Source organism: Anolis carolinensis, unplaced genomic scaffold, assembly GCF_035594765.1.
Source record: "Anolis carolinensis isolate JA03-04 unplaced genomic scaffold, rAnoCar3.1.pri scaffold_10, whole genome shotgun sequence".
Classification (NCBI taxonomy): Eukaryota; Metazoa; Chordata; class Lepidosauria; order Squamata; family Dactyloidae; genus Anolis; species Anolis carolinensis.
In genome coordinates this window covers 3,466,705-3,494,604 of record NW_026943821.1, presented here as the reverse complement: position 1 = coordinate 3,494,604, position 27,900 = coordinate 3,466,705, and the positions used below count along the sequence as shown (strand labels likewise).

Sequence of the window (27,900 nt, the reverse complement as noted above, 5' to 3'; positions counted from 1 at the left end):
AATTTGTAAAATCATAGCTTAATTTGATGTTTAATAGGCTTTTCCTGAATGCCTCCTTATTATCCAACATATTCGCTTATCCAACGTTCTGCCGGCCCATTTAGCTTGGATAAGTGAGACTCTACTGTATTTAGATGTTTGTTATTTTTCCTTTCTTATTTTTCCTTAGAAACCAGTCTAGAGTAGACTAGACAGCTCCCAAACCTTTCTATCTGCAATGGAGTTCTTTTTACCTGAATAAATGCTTTTTTGAACTTTTGCTGAGACTTTGCACTCCATTGCAATCCTAAATGGTCAAAGACTTCTCTTGCTCACCCCGTGTAAGTAACTGTTGCACTTGAAAGCTTTTGCTTTTGCTACTCTGCTGCCTTTTGGTGGAATCTCCCCCAGAGAGGGATACATTGAGTCTAACCGCTCAGAGATTACCACAACAGGCAGAAGCTGGAGCTAATAGCAGGCACTCACTCTGCTCCCGGGATTTGAACCTAGGACCTTTCGGTCTGCAAGTTCAGCAGCTCAGTGCTTTAACACACTTCGCCACCGGGAAAACCAGAATCCTCCCCTCCCCCCCAAAAAAAACTTTAGTTGGAGTCTTGTTGATATATGTCTGATATATGTTTTATACTGAAAACTGCTGTGTAGCAATTAAATCTGGAAGATTGCAATCTATAAATCTTTATACTCTGTAAGTTACGACTGTGTGCCACTACAGCTGACAGAATTTGATCAGTTGTATTATTATTTGTATTATTGTTAACATTATTATGTATACTAGCTGTGCCCGGCCACGCGTTGCTGTGGCGAAGTCTGGTGGTCTGGGAAATAAAGTATTGAGGAATTGGTGGTAGTTAAGGTAAAGGGTCAAGGTTTTCCCCAGACATTAAGTCCAGTCGTGTCTGACTCTGGGGGTTGGTGCTCATCTCCATTTCTAAGCCGAAGAGCCGGAGTTGTCTGTAGCTCACTTCCTTCTCAGCTTCCTTTCTGGAAGAATCCTTTCTTGGGAGATGTTAGCTGGCCCTGACTGTTTCCTTTGTGGAATACCCAATTTCCCTGCTTTCAGAGTGTTGCTCTTTATTTACTGTCCTGGTTTTTGAGATTATATTGTTCTGCATTATTCTATCACAGTAATTATTTCATATTACAGTAGAATCTCACTTATCCAACATTTGCTTATCAAATGTTCCGGATTGTCCAACGCAGTCTGCCTTTTAGTAGTCAATGTTTTTGTAGTCAATGTTTTAAATTCATTGTGATATTTTGGTGGTAAATTTGTAAATACAGTAATTACTACATAGCATTACTGCGTATTGAACTACCTTTTCTGTCAAATTTGTTGTATAACATGATGTTTTGGTGCTTAAGTTGTATAATGATGACCTAATTTGATGTTTAATTGGCTTTCCCTGAACCCCTTCTTATTATCCAACATATTCACTTATCCAACGTTCTGCCAGCCTGTTTATGTTGGATAAGTGAGACTCTACTGTATATTGATAATGTTATATTATCTGCTTAGAACTGGATTATATGAGGCCCCTTCTTCACAGCTGTATAAAATGCACACTGAAGTGGATTATATGGCAGTGTGGAGTCAAGATAATCCAGTTCAAAGCAGATAATATAATATTGGGTTAAATGGGTTATATAACTGTGTGGAAGGGCCTTGAGTCTACACTGCCATATAATCCAGTGCAAATTAGATAATCTGTGGAAGAGGCCTAAGTGAAGCCTAACTCTGCCTGTCCCCTGGGCTGAGTCGGTTGCTAGGAGACCAAGTGGGTGGAGCTTAGTCTTCTAACTGGCAGCAATTGGATAAAAACAATTATTCCTCTCCCTCTAATTAGGACTTTATTTTTCTTTTCTTTTTGTTGTATCAACCTAGAGCCATGGATGATGGGTTGTGTTGTCAAATTTCGAGGTTGGGGGGGCCTGTAGTTTTGTTGTTTTGTCCGCTGCCCTGATGCCATCACTCTTTTATATATATAGACGATGCTCTAATATACATATTGAATTCTATGTTTTGAACCTTTATTGTGGTGCATATTTTTCAGATATTGTTTGGAATAGACAGCTGTGTTTAGTTATTATTTTTAGTTATTATTTTCCTCAGTCTTCCCCAGAGAAATGGGTCTGAGAAAGTGCATTAACATTGGCCTTACCACTGAGGATCATTGTCTCTACCGGGAAGTGTCAGTCAGAGCTTTCCAAAACCAGGTCAAACACTGGCAAAGCAGACCAGACCAGACGCCCGTCTCTCCACCACCCGCCAAAGAGTGACCTGAATTTCAATGAAAGGTGTTGGAGAAAGGCGAGGGATCAGTCTGAGTCAGGCAAGGCACGCTGGGGAGGGCAGCAAGGAGTCAAACTGGATGCTTGCCCAAACCAGAACGAGTTGAAGAGAAGAGAAAGAGCTTTCCTGGCTTCCTATGGAGAATCCGAGTTGGATTTTCCCTGCACTTGGTATGGCAGGTTGTCAGGATCCCCAATCCTTGACATCTCTGGTCAGCTGACAAAGAACAGATGCCAGCCATAAAAGCAGGCCGGCCATAAAACATCAATTACCCTCTGGTATGTGAGAGTCCCTATATATATGGCACAAAAGAAGGTTCTGGCATTCGGTACAATAAAAACTTGTTGGAATCTACCCACGTGTGTCTTGGTGCTTTCTTTGGAAGACGGACCCACAGCACAACTGGGAGAAGAGAACCTGACACAGGTCCAATCTTCTCTGGGCAGCTGTTCACCCGGAGGCCAAAAAGGCGGAAAAGTAAATGTGTGGGTTAATCCCAAAGAGATTTGGGTATCTCAGAGTGCAAGCGGCTGACGGCTTCTGGGGGTTCGTCTACACCATGGAATAGATGCAGTTTGGCACCACTTTGAAGCATCTTCTACACTGCCATATAAAATCCAATGTTCTGAACTAGATTATATGGCAGTGTAGACAACGTGGTCAGTCCAGAGGAGTTAATGGGTTAGGATCATCTCTCCAGCGCTGGTGGTCTTTGCTTCTCCCAGCACGCTGACATTTGTCCGCCTGTCTTCCCAAGAGATTTGCAGAGTGGCTTGTAGGTCTTCTTCTGAATGCACACAGACAACATTATCATCGGGAAGGAAGGTAGGTAGGTAGGAAGGAAGGAAGGAAGGAAGGAAGGAAGGAAGGAAGGAGAGGAGAGAGGAGGAACGAAAGGAAGAATGAAGGAAGGAGAGGAGAGGAGAAGACAGAGAGAGGAGGAAAGAAAGAAAGAAAGAAAGAAAGAAAGAAAGAAAGAAAGAAAGAAAGAAAGAAAGAAAGAAAGAAAGAAAGAGAGGCAGAAAAAAAGAAAGAAAGAAAGAAAGGAGGAAAGAAAGAAAGAGAGGAGAGAGAGAGAGAGAGGAGGAACACTCCCATGTTCCTGCACAGCTTTCCAGCAAAGATACTGGAACCTGGACATCTCATATCCCAACGGAGCTTTGGAATTTTTTTTCCAAAGTTCAGACTAAAACCCAGAGTGGACATAAGAGTGACCGGCTGTGATATATAGACACTCACATGCCCCTGAGCAGCTTTCAAGCAAAGATATTGAAACTGTGCCATCTCTTATATTACCAAGAGATTCGTAATCTTGGAATGGGCCTTTTAAAGTTTGGATAGATAAATAGATAGATAGATGAGAGAGAGAGAGAGAGAGAGAGAGAGAGAGAGAGAGAGAGAGAGAGAGAGAGAGAGAGAGAGATATGACTGGTTCCTGTGCAACTTTGCAGCAAAGATATTAGGGCCATGCCATTTCTTGTCTCCCAAAGAGCTCTGCCGCTTTGGAGTTGCTTCTTTAAAGTTTGGATAGAAATCTGGAACGAACACAGATATCACACACACACTTCAGCCAAGATATTGGGGGTCACAACATCCCATGTTTGTTTCCAACTCCCTTTATTAGAAAAAACTGCAGACCTGGTTTAGAAAAACAGAAAGAGTTTTGTAGAAAAGAAAAAGAGAGAGGCCCGCAAGTGAGTCCAGTAGAAACGGTGCCAGCGGGAATCGTGCGAGTTGGACGGACCCCCCCCCCCCCCCAAAATCCGGCATGGAGACCCCGACCCCCTTTTGCACAAGAGTCCTGAGCGAGGATTCGCTGGCGATGGGCAGCACCATGGCAGAAGAAGAGCCGAGGAAAGGTGTGGAGCCTGGAGATTTGACCTGAAAGGAAGGGAAAGGGTTTCTTTATATCCGAAGATTCCAAGAAGTACATCGACATTATACTATGGAGCATGGTATCTGTTCCTGGGTTATCAATGTCATTTCTTAATTGGTTCTATCATAAAAATATGGCAAAAGTTTATTAAACTGCCAAAACTTTGTTCATGCAAGACAGAGACCACTTTAACTGCCATTGCTCAATGCTATAGGATCCTGGGATATTGTGCCGTCGTGACATCTTTCCCCAGGGGATTGCTTCTTGCCATCCTTTAGGGAAACTAGAACTCCCAAGAACCAAAACACTGTAGATAACTTAAAACTGGTTTTATTGTTCACAAAAGGTTATCCCAATAAGCTGAAAGTTTCAAAGAGGTAAAGGAAAGTATACATTACAGTCTTTGGTTGTCTCAAGTCCAAGGAGCTTTGCAGCTGAGAAGCTTTTCCAGGTCCCTCTTTCTAGGACTGTGTGATGTATTTTCGGATGATGCGCACAGATCCCAGCAGGGTGGCCTTTTGCAGTTGGCAGATCGTAATTTTGTCAATGTCTATTGTTTCCAAATGCTGGCTGAGATCTTTTGGCAGGGCACCCAGTGTGCCCATTACCACCGGGACCACCTGTACTGGTTTCTGCCAGAGTCTTTGAAGTTCAATCTTGAGGTCCTGATAGTGGCTGAGTTTTTCCTGTTGTTTTTCGTCAATGCGACTGTCACCTGGGATGGCGACATCAATGATCCAAACCTTTTTCTTTTCCACAACTGTGATGTCTGGTGTGTTGTGTTCCAGAACTTTGTCAGTCTGGATTCGGAAGTCCCACAGTATCTTTGCGTGCTCATTTTCCAAGACTTTTGCAGGTTTGTGATCCCACCAGTTATTTGCTGCTGGGAGGTGGTACTTGAGGCATAGGTTCCAATGAATCATTTGGGCCACATAGTTGTGCCTCTGTTTGTAGTCTTGTCTGTGTGATCTTCTTACAGCAGCTGAGGAGATGATCCATGGTTTTGTCGGTTTCCTTGCACAGTCTGAATTTTGGGTCATCAGCTGATTTTTTGATCTTGGCCTGAATTGCCTTTGTTCTGATGGCTTGCTCCTGGGCTGCAAGGATCAGGCCTTCCGTCTCCTTCTTCAGGGTCCCATTCGTGAGCCAGAGCCAGGTCTTCTCCTTATCAGCTTTTCCTTCAATTTTGTCAAGGAACTTTCCATGCAGTGTTTTGTTGTGCCACCTGTCAGCTCTAGTTTGTAGTGCGGTTTTCTTGTACTGGTTTTTTGTCTACTGTGCTTTGAGGAGTTTGTGATTTTTGACTTCAATCAAAGCAGGTTCTTCACTTTGCTTCACATATTCTGCCAAGGCATGTTCTTCTTCTTTGACTGCTTGTTTTACTTGTAAGAGTCCTCTGCCCCCTGATCTTCTAGGCAGATATAGCCGGTCAACATCACTGCGAGGGTGCAGTGAATGATGAATGGTCATGAGTTTTCTTGTTTTTCTGTCCAAGTTGTTCAGGTCTGCCTTTGTCCAGTTTATGATGCCAGCAGTATATCTTATGACAGGTATGGCCCAGGTGTTTATGGCCTTGATGGTGTTGCCTCCATTGAGCTTGCTTTTGAGAATTTTTCTGATCCTTTGTGTGTATTCTTTGTTGATCACAGTTTTCACATGTTCATGCTTGATGTTGTCCAGCTGTAGTATGCCCAGATATTTATAGGCCTCTGGCTGGTGATACTTTATTGTTTGGCCATTAGGCATATTTATGCCCTCACTTTCAATGATTTTTCCCTTCTTCAATGCCACTGTTGAACATTTGTCCAAACCAAACTCCATGCTGATATCAGTGCTAAAAATTCGGAAAGTGTTGGTCAGAGACTGGATTTCAGTTTCTGTTTTCCCATACAGCTTCAGGTCAAAGTTTTATATTATTAATATATTATTATTATTATTATTATTATTATTATTATTATTATTATTATTATTATTATTATTATTGAGCCATGGCAATTAAAATGGTGTCAATCTCCATTATTTCTATACTGGATAGTCCCATAGACAGTTTAATATTCTTTAATCATAACTTTGAGCTTTTTTTTTTGTTATCGCTACATGCATTTTAGCTGCACATAGCAATATGCAGTTGGGGAAAAGCCCGGAGATAAATGAAATGATGGATTGATTAAAAAGGAAGTTGCTAAAATGAGGTGTTGCTTCCTTTGAGGAAACAAAATAATGATGAATTTGGATGCCCGCGATGCACATCGATAGCAATCTTTCTTCTTTCCGTTTTATTCCTCCAAAAAGGTTTCGTCGTTCTCCTCCTTCCTGCTTTATGCCTCCCTTATGGCTTCGAGCGCATCTGCAGCCATAAACAGCCAGCTTTAAGGGGAACGTAAACTAAGTTAAGCTCCCTTTTTGCTGTCTCTCAAAGTGGATTTCCAGAAGCAACACCATATAACAACCATTTTCCCCCTTAATTGCAAGTTTAGTTTCTTTCCATAAACACAAGCTGGGGACCAAAGAGCTTTTTATGCATTTTCCACTTATTCCTATATACAGTGCCAATTTTGCTGCTTATTAAAAGCAATGGGTGCGACTATATTGCAGTCTGAATGCAGTTTGACACCACTTGAACTGCTACGGCTCACTGCTACGAATTGATGATAAGGCACCATCAAAGCACTCCTGACAGATGGCCACCCAGAGAAGGAGATTCCATGGTCTACTATTGAACAGCTCTGACCTTCAGGAAGTTGTTCCTAATGTTTAGATGGAACTCTTTTCCTGCTAATTGAAAGCACGGTTCCAATGTGTCCTGGGCTAGATCTACACTGTAATATAATCCAGTTCAAAGCAGATACCGTATATACTCGAGTATAAGCCGACCTGAATGTAAGCCGAAGCATCTAATTTTACCCCCAAAAACTGGAAAACATTGACTCCAATATAAGCCAAGAGCGGTAGGTTTCAAAAATAAAAATAGATACAGTAGAGTGGCGCAGGCGGGAGAGCAAGCCAGTGCAATTAACTGCAATGAATCACTCTGACCAGGAGGTCATGAGTTCGAGGCCCGCTCGGACCCTATGTTTGTCTGTCTTTGTTCTATGTTAAAAGGCATTGAATGTTTGCCTATATGTATAATGTGATCCGCCCTGAGTCCCCTTCGGGGTGAGAAGGGCGGAATATAAATGCTGTAAATAAATAAATAAATAGAGTCTCACTTATCCAACACTCGCTTATTCAACGTTCTGGATTATCCAACACATTTTTGTAGTCAATGTTTTCAATACATCGTGATATTTTGGTGCTAAATTCGTAAATACAGTAATTACTACATGGCATTACTGCGTATTGAACTACTTTTTCTGTCACATTTGTTGTATAACATGAATTTTTGGTGCTTAATTTGTAAAATCATAACCTAATTTGATCTTTAGTAGGCTTTTCCTTAATCTCTCCTTATTATCCAAGATATTCACTTATCCAAGCTCCTGCCGGCCTGTTTAGCTTGGATAAGTGAGACTCTACTGTATATATAAATTTAATTTTTATTATTAATTTCTTCATACAGATAACAAAACAATACACTGCATACCTTAGCCATCTAAAAGATAACATAAAAAATGGTTTACAATCTTTATGGCTGAGATACAGGTTCCAATTCTGATTCTCTTTACCACATATCTTAATTAATTACCCCTTTAAACCCCCCATCCCACCCACCCTTACCACCCTCTTCCCACCCTCTTCCCACCCTCAACTGGGTTACTTGAATCAATACATTGATTTAATTGTCTGGAAGTACATATCTTTTCCTTCTGTTTTGTTGATCAAACAAGACCATTTCCTATGCCAATCTTGTCTTAACTGAATATTCAAATATTTATTTTTCTTTTCATGGATGAAATCATTAATTAAATATTCAGAGAGATACGACCACCAGGTTTTTAGGTCCCGCCTTGTTTTATCTTTCCACCCTCTGGCTATTGTAGCATGTATAGCGGCTATCATAAATTTTAATATATCTGACCATTGGTTGTTCCCCTCCTTTACCTCTATGTTAAAGGGACAAAAATCGAGCTTTATCCCAATATAGCTTTTGCTCTATTATTTCCTGTATTACTTCTCTAACTGTATTATAGTATTTTTGGATTTCAGGGCAGTCCTACCACATGTGGGAAAAAGTGCCAATCTCCCCGCATTTATGGGAGATGGCAACATCAATGATCCAAACCTTTTTCTTTTCCACAACTGTGATGTCTGGTGTGTTGTGTTCCAGAACTTTGTCAGTCTGGAATCGGAAGTCCCACAGTATCTTTGTGTGTTCATTTTCCAAGACTTTTGCAGGTTTGTGATCCCACCAGTTCTTTGCTGCTGGGAGGTGGTACTTGAGGCATACGTTCCAATGAATCATTTGGGCCACATGGTTGTGCCTCTGTTTGTAGTCTGTCTGTGCGATTTTCTTCTTCTTCTTCTTCTTCTTCTTCTTCTTCTTCTTCTTATTATTATTATTATTATTATTATTATTATTATTCACATTTGCATGTTTTCGAACTGCTAGGTTGGCAGAAACTGCGGCTAACAATGGGTGCTCATTCCACTCCCCGGATTTGAACCTGCGACCTTTTGGTCCGCAAGTTCAGCAGCTCAGCGCTTTAACACACTGCACCACCGGGGGCCCTTTTATGACATTATGAGGCTATTATTAAGCTCCCTTAGTCGACTCTGTGTCTCACATTAGGTCCCAACTCACCTTCCATCGTCCTGCTTTGTCCCCTCCTGGCAACCCTGCCTCAGCCCTGGCAAGGTGACCCAATCCAACACAGATCGGCATGTTTGGGGGTCCCGCTTTCGACTCATTGAAGTGCCCGGCCAGGAAACCAGAAGGAGGTGCAGGAGGGGATGTTTGCAGCCACACCAATCTGAGCAGGCAAACGGGGGAAAACAGAGAGAAAGAGAGAGTCAGCCACTTTGGGAGACCCAGCTCTATTTTTTTTTGCGAAAACATCCAGGACAATCCCATCCCACAATATCATTCTTTCAACAGAACAGGAACGCTGTGCAAATTCGCATGACTAATTGGTTTCTGCATGCAATTGACCCAAACATGCTGTAAGTGGTGTTCCTATACTCTATATCAGTGATTCCCAAAGTGAGAGCTACCGCCCCCTGGTGGGCGCTGCAGCAATCCAGGGGGGCAGTGATGGCACCTATTAGGACACGGGGCGGGGCCAGGGGAGGGGCGAGGCCTCTTCCCAAGTGCCGGAGACAGGGCTGAGTACCTGAACCGCCTGTTAGGAAAAACAGGGGGTGGAGCTAGAGGAGTGGGCGTGGCTTCTTCCCAAGAGCCCGAGACAGGGCTGAGCCTCTATACCTCTCCTGAGAGGTCTTTTAGGACTAAAAGGCAAGGTTAGGGATGGGGCGGGGCCTCCTTCCAAGAGCCTGAGATAGGGCTGAGCCTCTATGCCTCTCTTGAGAGGTCTTTTAGGACTAAAAAGCAGGATTAGGGGTGGGGGCAGGGCCTCCTTCCAAGCACCTGAGATAGGGCTGAGCCTCTATACCTCTCCTGAGAAGTCTTTTAGGACGAAAAGGCAGGGTTAGGGGTGGGGGCGGGACCTCCTTCCAAGAGCCTGAGATAGGGCTGAGCCTCTATAACTCTCCTGAGAGGCTTTTTAGCACTAAAGGGCAGGGCTAGGGGTGGGGGCGGGGCGGGGCTTCTTCCTAAGAGCCTGAGATAGGGCTGAGCCTCTATACCTCTCCCGAGAGGCCTTTTAGGACTAAAGGGTAGGGTTAGGGGTGGGGGCGGGGCCTCCTTCCAAGAGCCTGAGATAGGGCTGAGCCTCTATACCTCTCCTGAGAGGTCTTTTAGGACTAAAAGGCAAGGTTAGGGATGGGGCGGGGCCTCCTTCCAAGAGCCTGAGATAGGGCTGAGCCTCTATGCCTCTCTTGAGAGGTCTTTTAGGACTAAAAAGCAGGATTAGGGGTGGGGGCAGGGCCTCCTTCCAAGCACCTGAGATAGGGCTGAGCCTCTATACCTCTCCTGAGAAGTCTTTTAGGACGAAAAGGCAGGGTTAGGGGTGGGGGCGGGACCTCCTTCCAAGAGCCTGAGATAGGGCTGAGCCTCTATAACTCTCCTGAGAGGCTTTTTAGCACTAAAGGGCAGGGCTAGGGGTGGGGGCGGGGCGGGGCTTCTTCCTAAGAGCCTGAGATAGGGCTGAGCCTCTATACCTCTCCCGAGAGGCCTTTTAGGACTAAAGGGTAGGGTTAGGGGTGGGGGCGGGGCCTCCTTCCAAGAGCCTGAGATAGGGCTGAGCCTCTATACCTCTCCTGAGAGGCCTTTTAGGAATAAAAGGCAGGGCTAGGGGTGGGGGCAGGGCCTCCTTCCAAGAGCTTGAGATAGGGCTGAGCCTCTATACCTCTCCTGAGAGGCCTTTTAGGACTAAAGGGCGGGGCTAGGGGTGGGGGTGGGGCCTCTTCTCAAGAGCGCGAGACAGGGCTGAGCCTCTGTATACCTCCCCTGAGGCACTTGTTAGAACACGGGTGCAAGGTATAGAGGTTCAGCCCCTTCAGGCACTTGGGAAGAGGCCCCACCCCTCCTCTAGCCCCACCTCCTGTGTCCTGACAGGAATAGAAGCTCAGCCCTGCCTCAGAGCTCGTAATTCCCCCCTCCCAGTCCTGGCCGCCCATTTGTGGCCCCGCCCACCTCCCCCTCCCAGCCCTGCATCTTGGACTAGGGGAGAGGCTCAGCCTCTTGAGCAGGAGTCACACCCACGCCTCTAAGCCACGCCCCTCAGAGGGCGCTGAGTCATATTTTTTCTGGAAAGGGGGTGGCAGGCCAAATAAGTTTGCGAACCACTGCTCTAGAATCATAGAGTGCAAAGAGATCCCAAGGGTCATCCAGTCCAAATAATTGCAATGCAAGACGACCCCATCCAAACCCTCCCGACAGATGGCCTCCCAGCCTTATAGTAGAAACCTCCAAGGTAGGAGACTCGATGACAGAATACTCCACTGCCACATCTCCACCAGTTTAGTATACTAGCCTGTCTATATATTAGTGGCATTGCTTTGCCTTTCATTGGTGGGGCTTGGAAACATTTCTTCGCACAGAACTCCTTTGGGAAAGACAACGTTGCGCAGCAAAGGCAAGGAAAAAGTCTTTTGCATGCATCCTTCCGTTAAGTACAAGTTACTCATTATTATTTTCCGAAAGTAACCCAACGGGGAATAAATACCTCAGGATTCCCTTCGTGCCATGCCGGGGTCCCATGGTGGGCCCCTCAAGGGAGCTCAGATCTTGACGTCGGTCCATTCGCTGCCGTTCTTCCTCTCGCCAGCAGGGGGCATCGGAGGAGGATCTGCGCAGAACCAAAGGTCAGGTAAGGTTAAGACCACAGGTAAGCCAAGAAACCTTCAAAGACCATCTAGATGGTCTCATAAGACCATCGGTAAGGAAAGGAACCCTCAATGGCCATCTACATGATCTCATAAAGCCATTAGAAGACCATAGATAAGGAAAGGGACCCTCAAAGACCATCTAGATGGTTTCATAAGATCATAGGTAAAGAAAGGGACCCTCAAAGGCCATCTAGACAGTCTCACAGGACCATAGGTAAGGAAAATGACCTCCAAAAGCCATCTAGACTATCTCATAAGACCATAGATAAGCAAAGAGACCTCCAATGACCATCTAGACAATCTTATAAGACCATAGATAAGCAAAGAGACCTCCAATGACCATCTAGACGATCTCATAAGACCACAGATAAGCAAAGAGACCTCCAATGACCATCTAGACAATCTCATAAGACCATAGATAAGCAAAGAGACCTCCAATGACCATCTAGACAATCTCATAAGACCATAGATAAGCAAAGAGACCTCCAATGACCATCTAGACAATCTTATAAGACCATAGATAAGCAAAGAGACCTCCAATGACCATCTAGACAATCTCATAAGACCATAGATAAGCAAAGAGACCTCCAATGACCATCTAAACAATCTCATAAGACCACAGATAAGCAAAGAGACCGCCAATGACCATCTAGACGATCATATAAGACCATAGATAAGCAGAGACCTCAAATGACCATCTAGACGATCTCATAAGACCATAGATAAGCAAAGAGACCTCCCACGGGCCTTAGTTTGGGGACCCCTGCCCTTAAGCATAAAGACAGTTCATGTTGCACCAAATCTGGAAGCATCTGACATTGAATATTCCCCTCCTGCTCACTTGGTCTTCTGGCCAATCTAACGTCCACCCTACGGTCAAAAATCCCATTCCTTTGCAAACAGAGGGACACCCCACCTATTATTATTATTATTATTATTATTATTATTATTATTATTATTATTAACCAGTTTTCATATCTTAAACGAGACTCAAAGCAGCTCACACTAAAATAATACACATTGCTTTATAGGTGAAATGACATTCTATCTCTAATATTATTGGTATTAATACTAATAAGAATAATTAGTACTACTATTATTAGTATTATCAGTATTAGCATTTATATCTCGCTTCAATCTCTTAGACTCAAAGTAGCTCATATCACTAAAAACAATATGCATTCTAATGTATTGGCAAGCAAAGAGACAATGCCTATTATTATTATCATTATCATCATCATCATCATCATCATCATCATCCTGCTGTTATCTCCTAGACAAGACACAAAGTGGCTGACAACACTAAAACCATGATGAATTGCAAAGTATTGGCAAGCCAACCGATACTCTGCCTATCCATATACAGCAAAAGGACACTCTACCTATCCTTATCATCATCCTTATCATTTCTTAAATGAGACTCAAAGCTAGTGACGACACTCAAAGCAATACAAATTACAATGTCTTGCAAGTGAATGGACACTCTGCCTATCCATATATTCTAGCAAAGAGACACTCTACCTATCCTTATCATCATCCTTATCATTTATTAAATGAGACTCAAAGCAGGTCACAACACTCAAAGAAATACAAATTATAATGTCTTGCAAGTGAATGGACACTTTGCAAGCAAAGGGACACTCTACCCCATCAACATTACCTGTCAGGGAATCGGCCACCCCGACTGATTGATGAGCCAGGTCTCACCTTTGCTCACCAATGAGACTACTCTGCAAACGGTGAAAGTGGCACCAACCAAGAACGACAACTTTGTTGATTTTATCTGCTGAATCCCAGTGGCACTGAAGCTTTATTACATTGATATTTACAGTGCTAATTGACCAAAGCTGTCAGGACACATTTTTGCATCTGCAAGATCAAACACAGAACTTTTCTGTCTCTCTCAGAGTCCGTTCTCTGTACACCAAAGCACCTCCTCTGTATTCCACAGCCTGTGATGTATCTTCCTGTCAGGTAGCACAAACGGAAGTCTTTGTCATTTGCCCTTCCAGCAATCAATCAAGGCTCGCTGCAATTAAATGCTTGCCAGAACGAAACACATACATTTCCACAGCAACAATAGATTAAACATTTCACTCCATATCACAAAAACACTAAAGTTACCTTGCTCTTCCGCTCTGGAGGTCTCGGGGCCGGAGCCAGGGCAACTGCTATGGAGGTCGACATTAGTCCGTGACCACCTCCTCCTCCTTCGGGGAGAGGGAGCCTCTTCGGGCCCCACCTCTGGTCCCGGGGCCCAGGGCCCCTTCTCGCAGTCCTTGCTGCTGAGGGCCACCACACTGCAGTCCCTGCGGATCCTCACGGCCGCAGCCCCATCCCCAGTCCAGCCTTCGGGCTTGGAAACCGAGCAGGGCACGGCAGAGGCCGAGGAGGGTGGTTGGTTGCCGTTGGTCTGCGAGTAGACATTGCTGACCTTGGCTTTCTTGTGCTCGTCCTGGCCGCTGTAGACCTTGTAGCGGATCATGAGGATGATGATGAAGACCAGGACGGAGGCTACGATGATGCCCCCGATGATGATGATCATGGTGCCGCCCAGGAACTGGGTCTGGAGCGAGTGGCACTGCAAGCCGTCCTGTGGGGTGCTGAACTGGGCGCAGCCAAGGCTCCGGGTGGCCGTCAAGGCCGTGACACCGTCGTCGTAGACGGACAAGACGCACAAGTTGTAGTCCCGTCCGGAAGCCAGGTCCTTCAGCAAGAAGGCTTTGCTGCTCGGAGGGATCATTCTGCAGAGAAGGAGATGAAGGAGGAGAAAGTCAACATCTCAACATACCTCCAGGAGAGTCCGATACAGGCAGTGCCAAGTTATGCACTCTCTCTCTCTCTCTCTCTCTCTCTCTCATGTATATATGTGTGCCGGGTGTATGTATATATATGGAATTTGTATGTGTATATACGTGGTGTGTGTGTATATATGTGTCTGTGTGTATAATAATAATAATAATAATAATAATAATAATAATAATAATAATAATAATATCTCAGCTGGCATTTGGAAACAATTGACAAAATTACGATCTGTCAACTGCAAAAGGCCATCCTACTGGGATCTGCACGCATCATCTGAAAGTACATCACACAGTCCTAGACACTTGGGAAGTGTTCGACTTGTGATTTTGTGAAACAAAATCCAGCATATCTATCTTGTTTGCTGTGTCTTACAATAAAATAACAATAATAATAACTTTATTTTTGCATGCCGCCTCCATCTCCCCCAATGAGGACTCGGAGCGGCTCACATGGGGACCAGGCCCAATGAGTTACATTTAACATCATAAGGTCATCAGTTATACAGCAGCATCATAATAAAAACTATTTAAACAAGTCATAAATAAATCATAAATCATCATAAATCATAAATAAATCATAAACCACACAAAATAATTTCCATCTCACTTTCTGTCCCTGTAAGAACTGAATTTTGGAAAAATTGGCTTGTTGTAGAAACAAGGATCAGTAATAAACCTTCAGTGGAGACACCTTTTTCCCACGATAGTAACTCTTTCTGGAGTTCCTTTCCCTTCAGAGGGGCAGATTTCTCTCGCTCCCTATTGTATCATCCCTGTTCTTGACTATGAGTTGCCGGTAACTCGGAGACTGCCTGTAATATGTCCAACTAGAATAGAATCAGAGGATCAAGGAGTTGGAAGGGGCTCAAGGGCGATTCAATCCCGCCTTCCCGTCTTCTGCCATGCAAAAAGACACAATCCAAGCACACCCAACAGATGACCATCCAGCTTCCTGAGGAGATCCCATTTCTTTCAAAGTTCATAGAATCCTAAGAGTTGGAAAAGGCACCCCAAAGGCATCCAGTCCAATTCCATTCTTCCAAGCAGGAAGACACAATCCGAGACCTTCAAACAATAGCATTTGGCAGAGAATGATAAAGACCATATACAGTAGAGTCTCACTTATCCAACATTCTGAATTATCCAACGCATTTTTGTATTCAATGTTTTCAATACATCATGATATTTTGGTGCTAAATTCGTAAATACAGTAATTAAAACAAAACATTACTGCGTATTGAACTACTTTTTCTGTCAAATTTGTTGTTAAACATGATGTTTTGGTGCTTAATTTGTAAAATCATAACCTAATTTGATGTTTAATAGGCTTTTCCTTAACCCCTCCTTATTATCCAACATATTCACTTATCCAACGTTCTGCTGGCCCGTTTATGGTGGATAAGCGAGTCTCTAATGTATATAATTAGCACTTTTTTGTTGTTCCAGGGTCAGGGAAGCAAATGGCAGAAACAGAAGAATGGCCTGCCTCAGGGCAGCACGCTTCCTCCATCAACGTTTAACATTTACACAAATGACCAGCCACTGTCAGAAGGGGGCAGGAACTACCCTTCTAACTGGCAGCCAGGGGAAGAACAGCTCTTCCTCGTCCTCTGTAATTTGGACTTTATTTTTCTAGGTTTTTTAATTGAAAGACATAGATTTATTTTTATTTATTTACAGTATTTATATTCCGCCCTTCTCACCCTGAAGGGGACTCAGGGTGGATCACATTACACATATAGGCAAACATTCAATGCCTTAACATAGAACAGAGACAGATGCAGGCTCCGAGCTGGCCTCGAACTCATGACCTCTTGGTCAGAGTGATTTGTTGCAGCTGGCTGCAGCCGGCTGCTCACCAGCCTGTGCCACAGCCTGGGCACAGGCTGTATGAATTCTATTGTGTGTGTATGAATTCTATTGTGGATTGGATAGGAGCTATCCAAAATGCAGAGTTATGGCTATGGCTCAGTACTTTGGATAGTTCCTTCCAAAGAAACCCTAAAACTGATTCACTGCCTCGTAGAGGGAAAAAAGCCAGAAAGAGCTCTGATCTGCTCGAAATCGTCCGCTCTGTGCCAGATTTCCCTGATCAAATGGTCACTCTTTCCCCTTGAATCACCGACGAAAGGGTTTCTTGAAAGCCAGAAGTTTGAAAACCACGCTTTGTGATTTGGTTCAGTGGTTTTGTTGTTTACTCCATGGGAAAAACGCACATTACATTTTTATATGTATAGATGATAACTGTACCCTCAATTCACTTCTGGCACGATAAATAAAACTCCCATTATGCCATAGCATTAAGCCATAGCAATCAAAGTATTGTGAAACTGCCTTCATTCTGCAGTGTAGACACTCCCTTAGGCTTCGAGCCACTCCAAGGAATGCTCCCAAACACCATAAAGTCAACTGCCAACTGCTTTTACAGGATTTGTGAATTATAGTCCATTTCTTCTGCGTCGATTTCAATCCAAAAAAACACGAACTGCAATAAATCAATCACATCATTTGAAAGCCATGTTTTACAGGAATCGCCTTTGCCTGCAACAATTCATTTTCTAGGATAACAAAGGTCAGCGATGTAAGGTTTTGATGAAAGAAGCAACGGCATTTGGAGCTTTGGGCTAATTGGCGGATGGCAAACGGTGTATTTTCTTCCCTATCATCTTACATAAGACGTGTGAGGCAAGGCCGGCATGCCTTAGAATGTTTCATAAATGCAAACCCAAAGCACCGGTGGCTAAAAATATCCAAACGTGGTCCAGATTGCCAAAAATTATTAATGAGGGAGCGCAGGCAGGCAGTCGAGGAGCGGATGCCGCACGTTGCATTGGCTTCAATGGGACGAGCAGCACTGAAATCGCGAGCTCCTTCTGAGTTCAAAGCTGCTCTTTATTTTCCACTCATCCGGATATGATCTGCTATTTGGATCCGCCGTTTACGAGCTTTGTTTTTATGCTAATTGTCCTTCATGCCTTTTAATGGAAACTGCCAGCGTCCTGGAATGACACAGCTCCCAATCTTAGTTCGCGGCTTCCATAACAGCAGAGTGGAAGATCTGCTCCGGATTGTAGTCCGAACTTTTTTAAAAATATATATATTTTTATTGAAGTTTTACCTTATAATGTAGAGTAAATTAACATCAAAAGAGTGAGAACATTTGATTGTATAGGAAGTAGGAAAACTGCAATTAAAAAAGGATCAAAAAGGGAGGGAGGTAGAAAAAAACCAAAAACCAAAAACAAAGCTAAAGTGTCCATATACAGTACAGTCTCACTTATCCAAGCTAAACGGGCCAGCAGAAGCTTGGATTAGCGAATATCTTGGATAATAAGGAAGGATTAAGGAAAAGCCTATTACACATCAAATTAGCTTATGATTTTACAAATTAAGCAACAAAACATAATGTTATACAACAAATTTGACAGAAAAAGTAGTTCACTACGCAGTAATGTTATGTTGTAATTACTGTATTTACGAATTTAGCACCAAAATATTACGATATATTGAAAACATTGACTACAAAAATGGCTTGGATAATCCAGAAGTATGGATAAGCGAGGCTTGGATAAGTGAGACTCTACTGTGTGTGTAAGAAGAAAAGACAGGAAGTACAACCATCAATCTTATTTTTTTTCTTTACACATTTTTTTCTTCTTTTTTATTTTTTTCTTCTTCTTTTCTTCTTATTTTTTTCTTCTTTTTTATTTTTTTTCTCTTTTTTTGATCACAATTTTTCCTTTTTTTCCTTTTTTCATATATATATATATATTCCCCCTTTTTCCTTTGTGGAGGACTGTGAGGTCTGGTGTGTTGTGTTCCAGAACTTTGTCAGTCTGGATTCGGAAGTCCCACAGTATCTTTGCGTGCTCATTTTCCTATACAATAATAATAATAATAATTACCATGGATCATATCCTCAGCTGCTGTAAGAAAATCGCATAGACAGACTACAAACAGACACACAACTACGTGGCCCAAATGATTCATTGGAACTTATGCCTCAAGTACCACCTCCCAGCAGCAAAGAACTGGTGGGATCACAAACCTGCAAAAGTATTAGAAAATGAGCACGCAAAGATACTGTGGGACTTCCGAATCCAGACTGACAAAGTTCTGGAACACAACACACCAGACATCACAGTTGTGGAAAAGAAAAAGGTTTGGATCATTGATGTCGCCATCCCAGGTGACAGTCGCATTGACGAAAAACAACAGGAAAAACTCAGATGCTATCAGGACCTCAAGATTGAACTTCAAAGACTCTGGCAGAAACCATTGCAGGTGGTCCCGGTGGTGATGGGCACACTGGGTGCCGTGCCAAAAGATCTCAGCCGGCATTTGGAAACAATAGACATTGACAAAATTATGATCTGCCAACTGCAAAAGGCCACCCGAGTGGGATCTGCACGCATCATCCAAAAATACATCACATAGTCCTAGACACTTGGGAAGTGTTCGACTTGTGATTTTGTGATACGAGGACTGTGTGATGTATTGACAGATAATAATAATAATAATAATAATAATAATAATAATAATAATAACGGTTAGGTCAACTGCGAGCTATGCTATTAAATAGTTGGGAGCTTAGCCCAACCCGAGCTTCGATCTCATAATTTATTGCAGCTGTGCCACAGCCTGGCTCTCGGGTTTGATTGTGTCTTCCTGAGTGAGAGAAGGGGGTTGGACTAGATGGTCTTTAAAGGTTCCTTCCAGCTTTAGTGGATTATAGACTACCTGGGAGTCCGGCGGTGTGTCCTTCTCAGGTTGTTTGTAAGCAGAGGCTGAATGGCCCTCTGTCGGGAAGGTTCTAGTTGTGTCTTTCTAAACCGGATGGCCCTTGGGATCTCTTCCAAGAAGGAGCAGCAGGGTTTCATTTTGAGTCGATAGGTATGCTCAGCTTTCTCTCCGCGGCCCCTTTTTGTCCGCTCTCCCCTTTGCTTGCTCCGAGTTGCTGAACTGCTCTTCTCCTTCCAAAAGAAAGAGGCGGAGAGGCCTCCCTTGGGGATGCCCAGGCACCCTGGCAGCGGGCCCAGAACCAGCCTCCGTCCCTGCCCGCCTGCCTGCCCGCTTGGCCGGAAAGAAACCGCCAATGTGAAGTGACCTACTTACTTACCACGCAGAACGTGAACAAGTGCGGGCATGGCAGCAGCACATGGAAGGAAGGCCCCCCGGGACTGAGCATCGGACAACCATAGGCTTGGAAGAGACCCCCAAAGGCCACCCATCCAACCCCATTCTGTTAGGCAGGAAGATACAATCAAAACCCTCCCGACAGATGGCCATCCGACCTCTGCTTGAAAGCCTCCTTCAGACTCTAAAACATCAGAGGATCCCACTATTCCTAATCATAGGACTATAGAATTATATAGGGACCCCAAGGGCCACCCAGTCCAACCCCATTCTGTTAGGCAGGAAGACACAATCAAAACCCTCCCGACAGATGGCCATCCGACCTCTGCTTGAAAGCCTCCTTCAGACTCTAAAACATCAGAGGATCCCACTATTCCTAATCATAGGACTATAGAATTATATAGGGACCCCAAGGGCCACCCAGTCCAACCCCATTCTGTTAGGCAGGAAGACACAATCAAAACCCTCCCAACAGATGACCATCCGACCTCTGCCTGAAAGCCTCCATCAGACTCCAAGGCACCAGAGGATCCCACTATTCCTAATCATAGGACTATAGAACTATACCCAGTCCAACCCCATTCTGTTAGGCAGGAAGACCCAATCAAAACCCTCCCGACAGATGGCCATCCGACCTCTGCTTAAAAGCCTCCATCAGATTCCATGGCATCAGAGGATCCCACTATTTCTAATCATATAACTATAGAACTATACTCAGTCCAACCCCATTCTGTTAGGCAGGAAGACACAATCAAAACCTTCCCGACAGATGGCCATCCGACCTCTGCTTGAAAGCCTCCATCAGACTCTAAGCCCTCAGAGGATCCCACTATTCCTAATCATAGGACTATAGAACTATACAGGGACCCCAAGGGCCACCCAGTCCAACCCCATTCTGTTAGGCAGGAAGACACAATCAAAACCCTCCCGACAGATGGCCATCCGACCTCTGCTTTAAAGCCTCCATCAGACTCCAAGGCATCAGAGGATTCCACTATTCCTAATCATAGGACTATAGAACTATACAGGGACCCCAAGGGCCACCCAGTCCAACCCCATTCTGTTAGGCAGGAAGACCCAATCAAAACCCTCCCGACAGATGGCCATCCGACCTCTGCTTAAAAGCCTCCATCAGATTCCATGGCATCAGAGGATCCCACTATTTCTAATCATATAACTATAGAACTATACTCAGTCCAACCCCATTCTGTTAGGCAGGAAGACACAATCAAAACCTTCCCGACAGATGGCCATCCGACCTCTGCTTGAAAGCCTCCATCAGACTCTAAGCCCTCAGAGGATCCCACTATTCCTAATCATAGGACTATAGAACTATACAGGGACCCCAAGGGCCACCCAGTCCAACCCCATTCTGTTAGGCAGGAAGACACAATCAAAACCCTCCCGACAGATGGCCATCCGACCTCTGCTTTAAAGCCTCCATCAGACTCCAAGGCATCAGAGGATTCCACTATTCCTAATCATAGGACTATAGAACTATACAGGGACCCCAAGGGCCACCCAGTCCAACCCCATTCTGTTAGGCAGGAAGACACAATCAAAACCCTCCCAACAGATGGCCATCCGACCTCTGCTTTAAAGCCTCCATCAGACTCCAAGGCACCAGAGGATCCCACTATTCCTAATCATAGGACTATAGAACTATACAGGGACCCCAAGGGCCACCCAGTCCAACCCCATTCTGTTAGGCAGGAAGACACAATCAAAACCCTCCCGACAGATGGCCATCTGACCTCTGCTTGAAAGCCTCCATCAGATTCCATGGCATCAGAGGATCCCACTATTCCTAATCATAGGACTATAGAACTATATAGTGACTCCAAGGGCCACCCAGTCCAACCCCATTCTGTTAGGCAGGAAGACACAATCAAAACCCTCCCGACAGATGGCCATCCGACCTCTGCTTGAAAGCCTCCATCAGACTCCAAGGCATCAGAGGAGTCCACTATTCGTAAACACAGAACTATAGAATCATAGATGGAAAAGACTACAAGGAGACCGCACTGGACTCCCAGGCAGCTGCATAATTACATCATCATCATCATCATCATCATCATCGTCATTATTATTGATATCCCGCTTGATCTCTCCCAAAGGAAACTCAAGGTAGCTTAACATCAAAGCAGTAGCATACAATTTAAAACATACAAATACAGTAGAATCTCACTTATCCAACATAAACGGGCCGCAAGAACGTTGGATAAGCAAATATGTTGGATAATACGGAGAGATTAAGAAAAAGCCTATTAAACATCAAAATAGTTTATGATTTTACAAATTAAGCACCAAAACATGTTATACAACAAACTTGACAGAAAAAATAGTTCAATACGCAGTAATGCTATGTAGTAATTACTGTATTTACTAATTTAGCACCAAAATATCACGATGTATTGAAAACATTGATTACAAAAATGTGTTGGATAATCCAGAACGTTGGATAAGAGAGTGTTGGATAAGTGAGACTCTACTGTATAAGTAGATAAAGGGTGTAGTAGAGAGATATGTAGTAAAGTTGTAATGGGAAAAATCTAAAACTGATAATAAGTTTAAAGATGTTTTGATTATTTTTACTGTCTGATTGTATGCAACATGATATGTTTAAGATATTGTAAAATGAGGAAAATGTAAACTTATACATTTTGATTGATAAATTAATAAAAAAAAATGTTCCACTAAAGCTGGAAGGGATCCCAAAGGCCATCTAGTCCAACTGCAGTCTGACATTCAGGAAGACACAATCAAAGCCCTCCTGACAGATAGCCATCCAGTCTGGGCTTCTGTAGAATCCTAGAGTTGGAAAAGGCCCCAAGGGCCAACCAGGCAGGAAGACACAATCAAAGCCTTCCCGGTAGATGGCCATCCAGGCTCTGCTTCAAATCCTCTAGAGAAGGAGACTACCCAGAAAGTTATTTCTGTTTCTGAAAAACAGAGTTGCTTTTAAAAAAACATCTTCAGTGGTACAGAGGAGACCTGCAACCTACGTAACAAGAAAACCAAATCCACTGCACTACCTCCCAGATGTCCAATTTGGCAGTCCGGATTAATCATCAGTGCTTTTTTTCGGCTGTTTCTAAAATGTCACTGAGTCTTTCTCCTCCTCCTCCTCCTCCTCCTCCCGCTTCCCCTTTCATTTTCATTGCTGCACAACGAAGAGCAACATTAGTAGGCGCTCCATTACTTCAACAGGCTTGTTTTTGATGGGAATAGAAGGGATTCAGATGGCAAGTGAAAGAAGAGAGATTGCAACAAAAAAAAAATAGGAAAAGCGTCCTAATGGTCAGCACCACGGTCCAAAATTAGGATTTGCTACCTGGGAGTCCAAGGAGCCCCGATGGCGAAGTCTGTTAACAACACAACCGTTCAATGCTAAGGCTTCCCCGTCTGCACAGGGTTCCATACTTTGCACTTTAACAACACAACCGTTCAATGCTAAGGCTTCCCCGTCTGCGCAGGGTTCCATACTTCGCACTTTAACAACACAACCGTTCAATGCTAAGGCTTCCCCGTCTGCACAGGGTTCCATACTTCACCCTTTAACAACACAACCGTTCAATGCTAAGGCTTCCCTGTCTGCGCAGGGTTCCATACTTCACCCTTTAACAACACAACTGTTCAATGCTAAGGCTTCCCCGTCTGCGCAGGGTTCCATACTTCACCCTTTAACAACACAACCGTCCAATGCTAAGGCTTCCCCGTCTGCGCAGGGTTCCATACTTCGCCCTTTAACAACACAACCGTTCAATGCTAAGGCTTCCCCGTCTGCGCAGGGTTCCATACTTCGCACTTTAACAATACAACCGTTCAATGCTAAGGCTTCCCCGTCTGCGCAGGGTTCCGTACTTCGCACTTTAACAACACAACCGTTCAATGCTAAGGCTTCCCCGTCTGCGCAGGGTTCCATACTTCGCACTTTAACAACACAACCGTTCAATGCTAAGGCTTCCCCGTCTGCGCAGGGTTCCATACTTCGCACTTTAACAACACAACCGTTCAATGCTAAGGCTTCCCCGTCTGCGCAGGGTTCCATACTTCGCTCTTTAACAACACAACCGTTCAATGCTAAGGCTTCCCCGTCTGCGCAGGATTCCATACTTCGCTCTTTAACAACACAACCGTTCAATACTAAGGCTTCCCTGTCTGCGCAGGGTTCCATACTTCGAACTTTAACAACACAACCGTTCAATGCTAAGGCTTCCCCGTCTGCGCCGGGTTCCAAACTTCGCCCTTTAACAACACAACCGTTCAATGCTAAGGCTTCCCCGTCTGCGCAGGGTTCCATACTTCGCCCTTTAACAACACAACTGTTCAATGCTAAGGCTTCCCCGTCTGTGCAGGGTTCCATACTTCGCCCTTTAACAACACAACTGTTCAATGCTAAGGCTTCCCCGTCTGCGCAGGGTTCCATACATGGCACTTTAACAACACAACCGTTCAATGCTAAGGCTTCCCCGTCTGCGCAGGGTTCCATACATGGCACTTTAACAACACAACCGTCCAATGCTAAGGCTTCCCCATCTGCGCCGGGTTCCATACTTCGCCCTTTAACAACACAACCGTTCAATGCTAAGGCTTCCCCTTCTGCGCAGGGTTCCATACATGGCACTTTAACAACACAACCGTCCAATGCTAAGGCTTCCCCATCTGCGCCGGGTTCCATACTTCGCCCTTTAACAACACAACCGTTCAATGCTAAGGCTTCCCCGTCTGCGCAGGCTTCCGTACTTCGCTCTTTAACAACACAACCGTCCAATGCTAAGGCTTCCCTGTCTGCGCAGGATTCCATACTTCACCCTTTAACAAGACAACCGTCCAATGCTAAGGCTTCCCCGTCTGCGCAGGGTTCCATACTTCGCACTTTAACAAGACAACCGTTCAATGCTAAGGCTTCTCCGTCTGCGCAGGGTTCCATACTTCACACTTTAACAAGACAACCGTTCAATGCTAAGGCTTCTCCGTCTGCGCAGGGTTCCATACTTCGCACTTTAACAAGACAACCGTTCAATGCTAAGGCTTCTCCGTCTGCGCAGGGTTCCATACTTCGCACTTTAACAACACAACCGTTCAATGCTAAGGCTTCCCCGTCTGTGCAGGGTTCCATACTTCGCACTTTAACAACACAACCGTTCAATGCTAAGGCTTCCCCATCTGCGCAGGGTTCCATACTTCGCCCTTTAACAACACAACCGTTCAATGCTAAGGCTTCCCCTTCTGCGCCAGGTTCCATACTTCGCCCTTTAACAACACAACCGTTCAATGCTAAGGCTTCTCTGTCTGCGCAGGGTTCCATACTTCGCACTTTAACAACACAACCGTTCAATGCCAAGGCTTCTCCGTCTGCGCAGGGTTCCGTACTTATCTCTTTAACAACACAGCCGTCCAATGCTAAGGCTTCTCTGTCTGCGCAGGGTTCCATACTTCGCCCTTTAACAACACAACCGTTCAATGCTAAGGCTTCCCCTTCTGCGCCAGGTTCCATACTTCGCCCTTTAACAACACAACCGTTCAATGCTAAGGCTTCTCTGTCTGCGCAGGGTTCCATACTTCGCACTTTAACAACACAACCGTTCAATGCCAAGGCTTCTCCGTCTGCGCAGGGTTCCGTACTTATCTCTTTAACAACACAGCCGTCCAATGCTAAGGCTTCTCTGTCTGCGCAGGGTTCCATACTTCGCCCTTTAACAACACAACCGTCCAATGCTAAGGCTTCCCCGTCTGCGCAGGGTTCCATACTTCACCCTTTAACAACACAACCGTTCAATGCTAAGGCTTCCCCGTCTGCGCAGGGTTCCGTACTTCGCACTTTAACAACACAACCGTTCAATGCTAAGGCTTCCCCGTCTGCGCAGGGTTCCATACTTCGCACTTTAACAACACAACCGTTCAATGCTAAGGCTTCCCCGTCTGCGCAGGGTTCCGTACTTCGCACTTTAACAACACAACCGTTCAATGCTAAGGCTTCCCCGTCTGCGCAGGGTTCCATACTTCGCCCTTTAACAACACAACCGTTCAATGCTAAGGCTTCCCCGTCTGCGCAGGGTTCCATACTTCGCACTTTAACAACACAACCGTTCAATGCTAAGGCTTCCCCGTCTGCGCAGGGTTCCATACTTCGCTCTTTAACAACACAACCGTTCAATGCTAAGGCTTCCCCGTCTGCGCAGGAATCCATACTTCGCTCTTTAACAACACAACCGTTCAATACTAAGGCTTCCCCGTCTGCGCCGGGTTCCAAACTTCGCCCTTTAACAACACAACCGTTCAATGCTAAGGCTTCCCCGTCTGCGCAGGGTTCCGTACTTTGCACTTTAACAACACAACCGTTCAATGCTAAGGCTTCCCCATCTGCGCCGGGTTCCATACTTCGCCCTTTAACAACACAACTGTTCAATGCTAAGGCTTCCCCGTCTGCGCAGGGTTCCATACATGGCACTTTAACAACACAACCGTTCAATGCTAAGGCTTCCCCGTCTGCGCAGGGTTCCATACATGGCACTTTAACAACACAACCGTTCAATGCTAAGGCTTCCCCGTCTGCGCAGGGTTCCATACATGGCACTTTAACAACACAACCGTCCAATGCTAAGGCTTCCCCATCTGTGCCGGGTTCCATACTTCGCCCTTTAACAACACAACCGTTCAATGCTAAGGCTTCCCCTTCTGCGCAGGGTTCCATACATGGCACTTTAACAACACAACCGTCCAATGCTAAGGCTTCCCCATCTGCGCCGGGTTCCATACTTCGCACTTTAACAACACAACCGTTCAATGCTAAGGCTTCCCCGTCTGCGCAGGCTTCCGTACTTCGCTCTTTAACAACACAACCGTCCAATGCTAAGGCTTCCCCGTCTGCGCAGGATTCCATACTTCACCCTTTAACAAGACAACCGTCCAATGCTAAGGCTTCCCCGTCTGCGCAGGGTTCCATACTTCACACTTTAACAACACAACCGTTCAATGCTAAGGCTTCTCCGTCTGCGCAGGGTTCCATACTTCGCACTTTAACAAGACAACCGTTCAATGCTAAGGCTTCTCCGTCTGTGCAGGGTTCCATACTTCACACTTTAACAACACAACCGTTCAATGCTAAGGCTTCTCCGTCTGCGCAGGGTTCCATACTTCGCACTTTAACAACATAACCGTTCAATGCTAAGGCTTCCCCGTCTGTGCAGGGTTCCATACTTCGCACTTTAACAACACAACCGTTCAATGCTAAGGCTTCCCCATCTGCGCAGGGTTCCATACTTCGCCCTTTAACAACACAACCGTTCAATGCTAAGGCTTCCCCTTCTGCGCCAGGTTCCATACTTCGCCCTTTAACAACACAACCGTTCAATGCTAAGGCTTCTCTGTCTGCGCAGGGTTCCATACTTCGCACTTTAACAACACAACCGTTCAATGCCAAGGCTTCTCCGTCTGCGCAGGGTTCCGTACTTATCTCTTTAACAACACAGCCGTCCAATGCTAAGGCTTCTCTGTCTGCGCAGGGTTCCATACTTCGCCCTTTAACAACACAACCGTTCAATGCCAAGGCTTCTCCGTCTGCGCAGGGTTCCGTACTTATCTCTTTAACAACACAGCCGTCCAATGCTAAGGCTTCCCCGTCTGCGCAGGGTTCCGTACTTCGCCCTTTAACAACACAACCGTTCAATGCCAAGGCTTCTCCGTCTGCGCAGGGTTCCATACTTCGCACTTTAACAAGACAACCGTTCAATGCTAAGGCTTCCCCAACCAGGATCAAAACAGGAGTAGTTAAATTGAGCTATTCCAGAAATGGGTGTCCCAAAGCTAGAACAGTGTGTCCATTTGTTCCCAGTCGTAATCTCTTTTTATTTTGATATCGGTTTGCAATGGAAAGCAAAAGATGTTTTTTCTCGCCTTTCCCTCTAAACAACCTTCTGATTCTGGTTCGTCCCCCTCTCCATCAAAGTGGTTGCTTTCATCTGCACAAAGGGATGTCTCTTTCTGTCCTCCTTTCTTCCTTCCTTCATCCACATTGGCAGGAACCCAAGCGGCGCCTGCCTTGTCTCACGCCTCTCTCGTGTCCGGCTTCGGGAACACAGCGTTCCTCAGGTGTCCTCGGGGCAATTTCATTCATTCCTGGTCAGCTGGAGGCCTCTTCCCGAGTGGATTCCCTCCTCAAAGCTCCCGGGATCAAAAGAATGGCTTCTCTTTGCAAACAGTTCTTACCAATTGCCTGAGATGACTCAAAACCTTGTTGCATTTCCGCCAAAGAGACGCTACCTGGTTGTTTTTACTGAGGCATTTTGGACGGAAGCATTGCACGTCCAAATGGACACCTTTTGTCTTGGATTTATGCACCTAAATGCAGATACACTGGCCATATAATGCAGTGTGAATTGGTTCCTAGTACAGCTTGACAG

General features: G+C 45.0%; 1 protein-coding gene across 1 annotated transcript in view; it reads right to left on the bottom strand.

Moving 5' to 3' along the window:
* Nucleotides 1–3,890: 3,890 nt before the first annotated feature.
* The window catches only part of LOC100559490 (leucine-rich repeat and fibronectin type III domain-containing protein 1-like protein), a 70,355-nt gene continuing 46,345 nt past the window's right edge, over nt 3,891–27,900 (bottom strand). The window contains exons 3-6 of the mRNA XM_062962166.1: nt 13,677–14,296; nt 11,390–11,512; nt 8,908–9,076; nt 3,891–4,171 (exon numbers count right to left, since the gene is read on the bottom strand). Of these exons, the coding sequence (XP_062818236.1) occupies nt 11,445–11,512; nt 13,677–14,296 (688 nt within the window). The 3' untranslated portion in view covers nt 3,891–4,171; nt 8,908–9,076; nt 11,390–11,444. The remainder of the gene's footprint in view (nt 4,172–8,907; nt 9,077–11,389; nt 11,513–13,676; nt 14,297–27,900) is intronic.